The sequence below is a fragment of the Pecten maximus genome, chromosome 1 (genome assembly GCF_902652985.1).
Source record: "Pecten maximus chromosome 1, xPecMax1.1, whole genome shotgun sequence".
Classification (NCBI taxonomy): domain Eukaryota; kingdom Metazoa; phylum Mollusca; class Bivalvia; order Pectinida; family Pectinidae; genus Pecten; species Pecten maximus.
In genome coordinates, this window is record NC_047015.1 from 17883965 (window position 1) to 17895264 (window position 11300).

The 11300-nt window shown below is 34.8% G+C and overlaps 1 protein-coding gene across 1 annotated transcript in view; it reads right to left on the minus strand.

The window, feature by feature from the left end:
* Window positions 1–4762, minus strand: part of LOC117326696 (pentatricopeptide repeat-containing protein 1, mitochondrial-like) — a 24706-nt gene extending 19944 nt beyond the window's left edge. Inside the window, exons 1-6 of the mRNA XM_033883421.1 lie at window positions 4071–4762; window positions 3070–3184; window positions 2514–2654; window positions 1934–2254; window positions 1631–1791; window positions 1121–1246 (exon numbers count right to left, since the gene is read on the minus strand). Coding sequence (XP_033739312.1) covers window positions 1121–1246; window positions 1631–1791; window positions 1934–2254; window positions 2514–2654; window positions 3070–3184; window positions 4071–4591 — 1385 coding nt within the window. The 5' untranslated portion in view covers window positions 4592–4762. The remainder of the gene's footprint in view (window positions 1–1120; window positions 1247–1630; window positions 1792–1933; window positions 2255–2513; window positions 2655–3069; window positions 3185–4070) is intronic.
* Between the last annotated feature and the right edge of the window lie 6538 nt (window positions 4763–11300).

Sequence of the window (11300 nt, forward strand, 5' to 3'; positions counted from 1 at the left end):
AGCAGTGTTATGTATTCAACTGTCAGCTAGAGTAGTGTTATGTATTCAACTGTCAGCTAGAGTAAAGTTATGTATTCAACTGTCAGCTAGAGTAAGGTCATGTATTCAACTGTCAGCTAGAGTAAGGTCATGTATTCAACTGTCAGCAAAAGTAAGGTCATGTATTCAACTGTCAGCTAGAGCAGTGTTATGTATTCAACTGTCAGCTAGAGCAGTGTTATGTATTCAACTGTCAGCTAGAGTAAAGTTATGTATTCAACTGTCAGCTAGAGTAAGGTCATGTATTCAACTGTCAGCTAGAGTAGTGTTATGTATTCAACTGTCAGCTAGAGCAGTGTTATGTATTCAACTGTCAGCTAGAGTAAGGTCATGTATTCAACTGTCAGTTAGAGTAAGGTCATGTATTCAACTGTCAGCCAAAGTAAGGTTATGTATTCAACTGTCAGCCAAAGTAAGGTTATGTATTCAACTGTCAGCCAAAGTAAGGTTATGTATTCAACTGTCAGCTAGAGTAAAGTTATGTATTCAACTGTCAGCCAAAGTAAGGTCATGTATTCAACTGTCAGCCAAAATAAGGTTATGTATTCAACTGTCAGCCAAAGTAAGGTCATATATTCAACTGTCAGCCAAAGTAAGGTTATGTATTCAACTGTCAGCTAGAGTAGTGTTATGTATTCAACTGTCAGCTAGAGCAGTGTTATGTATTCAACTGTCAGCTAGAGTAGTGTTATGTATTCAACTGTCAGCTAGAGTAAGGTCATGTATTCAACTGTCAGCTAGAGCAGTGTTATGTATTCAACTGTCAGCTAGAGTAGTGTTATGTATTCAACTGTCAGCTAGAGTAGTGTTATGTATTCAACTGTCAGCTAGAGTAAAGTTATGTATTCAACTGTCAGCTAGAGTAAGGTCATGTATTCAACTGTCAGCTAGAGTAGTGTTATGTATTCAAATGTCAGTTGGATTAAAGTTTTGAGTTTAACTATCAGTGCAACAGTGATCAGAGATTTTATATTGAATCATACCGGTAGTGACTATTAGTCTTATCTTTTGAGACATTTGGGATGGGGCCCGGGTCTCAATTTGGTTATATACATGTATAGAGAAGAACACTGCTACTCACTTCATTTGCTTTGCAATTTCAGATTTCTGAGGCTGCACTTCCTCTCTGTCTGTATCACAACTATGTTTATTTATGGGATGTTCTGTACTATTATACTGTGTTGCTACTTCTGTCATGGCTGCAGTTCTGTATAAATGAAATATTAATTGGGTCATGTATTCAACTATCAGAGTAACCAGCTATAGGTGACAGTAGAACAGTCTGTTTGGAAACTTCAAGACATTCCACTCTTTTTTTATTTATCAAAGTAAACTGTTAAAAAATTCACATCAAAATGTGAAATAGCACTAACAAACTTCATATCTCAAAATCCAAGATGGCTGCATATCTGCCATCTTGGATTCCAATCAGTCACAAAATGTAGCATGCATAACTAGACACTATGATGAACATACCTGTGAAATTTCAGAAAGAAACCTGTTTGACCTTCATTTCTTTGTACAATGTATCTAATGTTTGACTTTGAGCAGTTTGGTAGACAAACAGTTGTGTCATTCTTTTCCTACTTACTGCTTCTGTTTAGCCTGGAGTTTTTTGTGAGACACATAAGGCTGTAGGAGAATTTGTTGCTGCTCCTCACTCCCCAGTTTACAATCTTTTATAGTATGTAACATTAACCTATAGTGGAATACATCTGGTTGAACTCTCATAACCATCATCTTTCGCCATATCTGTAACAATAATGACAGGTATCATACTATGCTATATGAATACTACCCACATAAAATCTGGTATAATTCTACAGGATCACAATATGTCTTCAATAAGTATCAACTACAAATATAGAGAAAAAAATCATGAACAGACACTCACCTCAATGGCAAAGAGAAGGCCCTCCTCCTTGTCACTAATGGCTGCTGACAACAGACTCCCGAAGAAGAAGGCATCTGCTGCCCGCCTATTTGACATGGCTTCGTCCGCTATGAGGAAGGCATTAGGTAGATCTCCTAATCTCCCATACATTTTGATGATAGCATTATAGGTGACTATATTCGGTATTATCTCTGATCGCTGCATGTAATTTCTGAGAGAATTTCCTTTCTTTAGAGCAGTTTTTTTATCAGGACAATTGGAACAAGCATTAAACAGAGCTGTAAATGTTGCATCGTTTGGCCTTAGACCATAATCTCTCATCTGAAAAAAAATTACAGAATACATGTACGTTGGGTATACGTTTTTACGACAAACAAATAAAATATGATATTTGGAAAAACAGATGTTACGTAATGAAACATTGACTGCAACTGATTGAAGACCTAGAGCAGTGACCTCTACATACATAGTGAAACAAACAATTAGCACAGACGTTTCCCCTAATGTGTAACACTCTGAGATATTATATCTTCTTTGAACTCTGATCAATATATCTTACCATCCCTGTAGTCTCACTGACCTTTTTGAAGTACTTGAAAGCCAGACTTGCATTTCCAGTTCGCCCAATGATACCTATGACTGCTGTGAATATATCTTCATTAGGCATAACTCGGTCTCTAACCAACATCCAATCGTCTAGCACAGAAATGGCCTTCAGAACCTAAACACAGACGAAAAATATATATTATATCTTTAGTATACTAATATGAATGACTTCATCAATTAATAAGTATACCCGATGAATATTGAAGTATGCTGACTTGTCAACTCTCCCAATTTGGAAAGGAGACTCTCACTTTTAGACAATGTATAGATATGAACCATCTACATCCAAGGAAAATGTTTAAATAACTTTTTTAAATTCCATAAGTGTAACAGAAAGAACAGCTTGGTCAAGAAGAGATCAATATAGACCTTAGATCCTGTACTTTTCTAAAGTTTAAAATTTCTGAACATGAGCAAATCTTCCCATGAAACTTCCAAGAAGCTGGCATAAAGATATTTAGAAAACTGTAGGTCTACACGATTGCATCTAGAGTCGTCCTTTTTATCTGATCTACCAAGTCATCATGTACCTTTCCTTCTTTTCCCATCGCTACAATCTGGTCAAAGTACCATTCCTGTGGATGTCGCCGATCCTCCACAGAAAGGCGCCGGTGAGGCTTTTCAAATTCAAGAGGTTTATCAAAGCTGTAAATGAATGAAAAGAAAACAACTTTAAATCTGTAATTCATAGTCTAAAACACTTAAGGTTTCCTGGAAAAAAAAAAAAAAAGGAAATTTGTAATTATTGCCAAATAGCAAGCACACTCATGCATATGTCTATTGCAATTCAGCAAAAATGCTACCAAATGCTACTAGTATATCACTGTCCTGTCTACACCCTATACTAATTTGAAGGTTTATAAGTCGCACCTTGTGTTTATTACTGAAGAAATAAAGTACATGTATACACTTGTATGCAACTGACAGACTTGCAAGAGGATGAAATACTAGCCAACAGGAAGTTTCATTTTGTGCATATGCTGTATGTTAAGTAATCTGGTTTTGACCTGAACAGTTTTTTCTATTGATTCCAGTTCAGATCATTTACCTACTGGGTTTGGTGAAGGAAAATCAGCACAAGATGCTCTTATAGAACATATCAACAGTTCTAGGAGAAGGTTTCTCAGGGAATAAAAGAATATGTATATATAAATGATATGGGTGAAGTCTGAGGAAACATTTTATCTTTACATCAGGTGGCAAAATAGCTGCAATAATCAGTAGCTCTGGACAACGGACGGGTGGATGATCCCCGACAGATGGGGAGTAGTATTGGCAGGGCATGACTACTTGTTCTAGTGACAGAACAGTGCATAACTTTAATGAATATTTCCCTGTAAAGTGTTACAGCCCTTGTTCACCATCAAGCAATGACTACGAGCCTACAACACCAGTACTGGTCACTAACTTCCGTGTACTGCAGGCTGCTAACTTAAGTATGCAGAAATAGCGAAATCAATTGCGATCAATTATTGTGGTAGTGACATGAGTCACAAAGTAATTATGACTACTGTTAATTACTGGTACTTACTTTCCATCCTGTAGCCAATTGGGATCCATGTTGAGGTCCCTCGACAGGTTGCCAAAAGTATCCCCCCATTCATCACCTTGAAGTGAGGATTTGGAAACATCATCATCTTGAAGAGAAGACTTTGAAATTTCTTCCTGGTCGTTTTTAGTATTGTGAGCACCATATAGATGATATGGATCACTCTTTTCTCTCCACGGGCTAGTGTCATCATCAACTTTATCCTCATTATGTTTATAGGAAACGTCAGTTTTTCTATGGAGTGATTTTCTGTCATAATCTGGTTCATCATTTTGACCAGTGACGTATGTGCTACTAATTTTCAAGAATGACATTTGTTTATCGCTTCTTCTGTCTGATCTGGCCCTATATCCGCCAGATGACAGAGCATAACTTGTTCTACACTGAAACATATTATCTGCCCCACTTGTAGGAAGACATCTGTCAAAATTATTGCACTTAATTGAAAAGGAGATACCTCGCATGAGGTGAGATCGGAGCACAAGTCTCTGCATCGTTTTCATTTACTGTTCAAAATTATACTATGATTGAATACAGGTGACCTTGTCATTCATTTGCCATCCTTCTAGTTATGTCATTTACAATGTTCTATGACATTTCTACAAGAAGTGTGTACAAGTCTAGTGTGGAGCGATTGTTGTTAATTGAGCCACACGTTCCCTCTCTTGCATGCTTGAGCGTCTGAACGAGACAGAAGGCGATACTAATTTTAGATCCGACTTCCCCGTCCGGATTAGATATGGGCCTGTTCGTTTATGCGGACAAACCGGTTCGTCAGTTTTTAAATGTGATATTTCAAACATATATCTTGACGGACCTGCAAATGTTAATAAAGGCCATGGAAGTCTTTGTCAAGGCTCGTCTGAAAACGATATAAAATCACCAGGTCCGTCTTGAAGTGGTCTAACCGTTTGGACCTTAAAAACGAAAACGGCCCAAATTCGTTTTATTATATATAGACTCTACGCATAATAAGATTAATATATGATTGATATCTTCAATAGATATCAATATTCTTTATAACTTTCAAAATTAATTTATTTGCTTTAAAATAGAGTAAAAATTTAATATTAATATTCATGTTGCGCACAAATCTCCTTTATTTAAAAAAAAAATATCTATCTCCCTTATTGGTCTGCAAAAAGTATGGCATGTAAGTCTTATGATAAACTGTGCTTTGGCATTTATGAACAGATAACATTATCCAACACCCCACACAGACCTAAAATCTCGTTAAAACATTTTTACTTTTTTTTTTTTTTTTTTTTACAAAATGAAATGTACTTGAAACTGCGGAACTCCTCAATTAACCACGATCTCCCTCATCCGGTTCAGCAGAGACTTGTGTGATATATAAATCTCTGGTTTCGGCTTGATAGTGCTATCTATATTTTAAGAAAAGATATATATTCGCATGTGTGTTTATAGTTGTTTTAATTCATATTTGCTCGGAATGTAAATGGCCTTTTAACACAAACAACAGTAAGGCTAAGCAGTAGTACAGTAGGCTAAAGATAGATTTAGTACAATCTTTTCGTAGCTCATTTGCAAATATAATTTTATAATAATTTCAATATCTTAAATCATTGCATTGACGCAGAAAATAATTTGAGCCGCTCATCAATTTGACGCTTCAAATTTTGACTAATACTAATAATAATAATAATAAATAATAATAATAAATAATAATAATAAATTAGTTTATTAAAGTGTCACGCATTGATCAACATAAAATACATTATACAATAAAATATACATAGTACAATGATCAACACCCAGCCAGTATGGTTGACTTATGAGACACTTAAAACAGTAAAAAAAATATCACATATGTTATAATAAAAGTGTATCACCTAAAAGTCAATATATATATAGCTTAATGTACACAGACTACGGTATAGTATGGTCAAGAAAAATATGTACATATATAAAAGTATCACAAAACTGAGGCTGAACTATTGTACGAATACATGAATGAGTGAAATTTCAATTATGACCCGTACAACTGTTGAAAGTTCAAATGTTCAAATTTCAGTAAGTGGAAGTAACGAGATCACGCATATTTAATTAACTCAATTATTACCGTATTTATTCTAGAACACATATGCTTATTTAAATTTATTATTAATAGTGCTGCATGTAAGTTCTTTTGTGTTGTCCTATATACAGACTCACCAAAGTGTAGGTTAGCTATGGTCAGTGACACTAATTGACCCCAATGGGTTAATTACAAGAGTCAGCCAACCGTGAAACACTCCGACTGTCGCCAAATTGGGTCACAGGTGAATTCTCCAATTAACAACTTTACATGAAGTAAATTATGTTATTTACAACCTAGATAGTTTGCTAAGAAACAGTATCTTTCAATTGACTTAAGAATATTGGGCTAAACTGCAGCCATTCTCTCTCAAATATTGGCAAAATCTCTCTCTTTTTTTTTCTTTTTTTTTTTCTCAAGCGAAGCTTATAAACATGAATTTTTATAAAAAAGAAAAAAGAAAAAAAGACAGAGACGTATATATACTTATATACATATTGTGACTGTAATAACTGTATGTTTAAAATGTTCTGAGTATAAAAGAAACACAGATATATTTAATAAATTCTTGTAAAAACTCTGTCGTCTATCTTCACCGGAAATCGTTTTAATATTGATCCGAAATTTCCTTTTTAATCATATCTGCACCGTGTAAATTTTGAATTTTTATAGCCATCTAACATTTGATGGTCTTATTCTAATTATTATATTAATTGCACAAGTACATATGTTTTAATGCAAAAGAAGTGTAACTAGATCTAGCTCAGTAGAGTTTTCTAATCCAATCCGATACAAAACGATAAATTATACTGTATCTTTAAACCTTCAGTCAAAGATAATTTACATTTAGTTAAAGTTATTATAAAGAGTCTTAAGAAATTCTGGGTATATCTCGCAGGTGAAAAATGGAGGTCTATAGGTTAACAACCCCCCCCCCCCCAACTTAAAACCCCCAGTGTAGACTTAAACTCATCATATTGTATGACTTACTTCCAAACCTGAATATAGTACTTAAAAAGACAGTGGAGGATTTGTATATTGAAATTGTGAAAGTCGTATTCCAGAAATCTATATAACACACGCTATAATAGCAACAAAAATTAAATAAATATTTCATACAGTAATTGAATCTGAGTAGTCAATCATATATAGTTCATAATCTTACTTATCAAGGTAAAGTAATAATACAAACTGGTAATTGCGTTGCCTTTGTATAATTTATATAAAATACCACACAACACTGCAAATCACCATTCTACTGTGCCACGCACTCACTATTTCTTGCATATTATGTAATATGTATAACCATGGATAATATATTAAATCATTATTTTTTATTCTTATTTTGTATTATACAAGTTCCTGTGGAATTTGCATAATGAGGATGTTGGAATTATAAAACGTGTAAAAAAGTTATGGTGTAACATATGTTTATCAAAATAAGATGTTCTTAAAATTTAAATGATTTCAATGCAGTAACCTTTGTGTTGATTATTGAATAATATACAGTTTATTCAAGTGTCTTTAATATTTCAATTTATGTCTTAATAATTATGCTATTTCAACAACATATAGAACTATTGAATTCATATTCAAATCAGACGGGAATCGGGCTGTGAATCCCGAATGATTAAAAAATAAACCCCTAACATTTCACATAAGATACAGTTGTGCAATGGAGAACATATATTTGAGTCCATTCTCTGAAATTAATACCAATTAAGACCCCATTTTTAGCCCACCGTCTGATTTTTAGCCCACCATCTCATATGTAGGTTGCCCTTGGTCCCTAGTTACAATGTATGCATATCTCATTTTGGGACCAGTCAGAAAACAACATGGCCGACAGGCAACCATCTTGGATTTTGACAATTGAAGTTTGTTATCGCTATTTCTCAGAAAGTACTAAAGGGATCTTTCTGAAGTTTCATATGTAGGTTGTCCTTGGTCCCTAGTTATGCATAATTCATGTTGGGGCCAATCGAAAAACAACATGACCGACAAGCAGCCATCTTAGATTTTGACAGTTGAAGTTTGTTATCGCTATTTCTCAGAGAGTACAGAAGGGATCCTCTTGAAATTTCATATGTAGGTTCCTCTTAGTCCCCCGTATTGTATTTTGGGACCAATCTGAAAACAACATGGCCGACAGACAGTCATTATCGCTAAATCTTAAATTTAATATATAGGTTCCCTTTGTACTGACCGTAGGCCGGTGGTTTTTTCTCCAGGTACTCCGGCTTTCCTCTACCTCCAAAACCTGGCACACCCTTGCTGTTAATAGGACGTTAAACAAACTAAACCAAACCAATTTGTTTGAAAAGTACTGGAGGGATGTTTCTCAATTAACACAGATTAGTAAGAGGAAGAGAAAATAGAGAGAAGATCAATCTGACATGGAATATATAAAGATCATTCAATGGTGGACGCCAACATCCCTCTGGGATCTCTTGTTTATCTCCGTTTCGGTAATTCTAAGTCCGTTTCGGCAAATAGTTATACCTCAAATCCACCAAACATCGTTGCCAGCTCCCGGTACTCTTCCTCATAACTCTGTCCCCATTTTTTGGCAATTCCATGGCATTGACATAGAAAACAGATATAAATATTATGGAGGCATCGACCAAGCCATATATATGTGATCTTGGGATGCCATTAATACATGTGTGCAAGTAGAATTTTAGGTTATTTGGGAGTATTTGTAGTCCGAGAGATTTCCATCAAACTTAGTAACATGTTGACATGCCTTAAAAGTTCGGCCATGTCCGATTGCCACTTTTGCAATCGGTGGATTTGTGGTCCGTTTATTGATAAGATGACTGAATAAAAATATGGCCGGTTTCCTTAAACTTAGTAGAGTCCGACCGAATTCTTCATTCTTTAAGATTTAAAAAATCTGATAGCGTTGAGAGTCGGAATGGTCTTTTCACTACATCTTCTCCATACAATGACCAGGGTAAAACGCTTCAAAATGTTGCAGTGTCCGCGTCTGACATTCATTTTTACCTTGACACTGCTTCACAAAATCAAAAGGCCCTAAATTAGTTACATTTGACTTGTGCGTTCATGTAATAGAAGTCAACAACATCTGTTGCAATAAATTAACATCAACCATATTCAATGAAACAACTATGTTAACACTTTCAAACGGCTTTTGGCTAACTAAAATGAATACAATGGACATGTGAGTTTGGTCAGGTCCAAGCGTGTTATCTGTCAAATTACGGTAATAAACCAATTGAAGAACTGAATATCGACTTGCTCAAAAATAAGGGAAATCCTGTTTGTGATACAATTCCAACAGAAAAAAAACGTGTAAAATATTGTCAACTGATAAAATTGCAAAAAAAAAAAGAGTTTTAGCGCTACAGTACTTTGATTTGTTATTTTCATTATTTTTTTTTCATCGTGGGTTAAGATAAGAATAACGAGATGTGATAAGTACAGAGTTTGTACATTTTAAATACTGTAGCTATAATAATGTAATTTTATGATCTACGCGAAAATGTAAGAGAAGCCTTTTGGCCATAGTAGATTTTTACGCCGGACCTGAAATAATTTTGTCGTTTACGTCACCATTGATCAGCAGCCGTACGTGTTAGAACAGTATGCACACGCATGCTATTGGTCGCCCCTGAAGTAACTCTCGTAGCCTTGTCATTTTAAGACCCCTGTCTCTTAAGGTAATTTCTAACAGAACGAACTAAATCTGTACTAACAGCACGAACTAAATCTGTACTAACCGAACGAACTAAATCTGTACTAACAGAACGAACTAAATCTGTACTAACCGAACGAATTAGATATGTACACGTGTACTAACAGCACGTAACAGAACGAACTAAATCTGCACTAACAGAACGAACTAAATCTGTACTAACAGAACGAACTAAATATGTACTAACAGCACGAACTAAATCTGTACTAACAACACGAACTAAATCTGTACTAACAGAACGAACTAAATATGTACTAACAACACGAACTAAATATGTACTAACAGCACGAACTAAATCTGTACTAACAGCACGAACTAAATCTGTACTAACAACACGAACTAAATCTGTACTAACAACACGAACTAAATATGTACTAACAACACGAACTAAATCTGTACTAACAACACGAACTAAATATGTACTAACAGCACGAACTAAATCTGCACTAACAGAACGAACTAAATATGTACTAACAGCACGAACTAAATCTGTACTAACAGAACGAACTAAATATGTACTAACAGCACGAACTAAATCTGCACTAACAACACGAACTAAATATGTACTAACAGCACGAACTAAATCTGTACTAACAACACGAACTAAATATGTACTAACAGCACGAACTAAATCTGCACTAACAGAACGAACTAAATATGTACTAACAGCACGAACTAAATCTGCACTAACAACACGAACTAAATATGTACTAACAGCACGAACTAAATCTGTACTAACAACACGAACTAAATATGTACTAACAGCACGAACTAAATCTGCACTAACAGAACGAACTAAATCTGTACTAATAGCACGAACTAAATATGTACTAACAACACGAACTAAATATGTACTAACAGAACGAACTAAATCTGTACTAACAGCACGAACTAAATATGTACTAACAACACGAACTAAATATGTACTAACAGCACGAACTAAATATGTACTAACAGAACGAACTAAATCTGTACTAACAGAACGAACTAAATATGTACTAACAACACGAACTAAATATGTACTAACAGCACGAACTAAATCTGTACTAACAACACGAACTAAATATGTACTAACAGCACGAACTAAATCTGTACTAACAGCACGAACTAAATATGTACTAACAGCACGAACTAAATCTGTACTAACAACACGAACTAAATCTGTACTAACAACACGAACTAAATCTGTACTAACAACACGAACTAAATATGTACTAACAGCACGAACTAAATATATACTAACAGCACGAACTAAATCTGTACTAACAGCACGAACTAAATATGTACTAACAGCACGAACTAAATCTGTACTAACAGAACGAACTAAATCTGTACTAACAGAACGAACTAAATCTGTACTAACAGAACGAACTAAATATGTACTAACAACACGAACTAAATATGTACTAACAACACGAACTAAATATGTACTAACAGCACGAACTAAATCTGTACT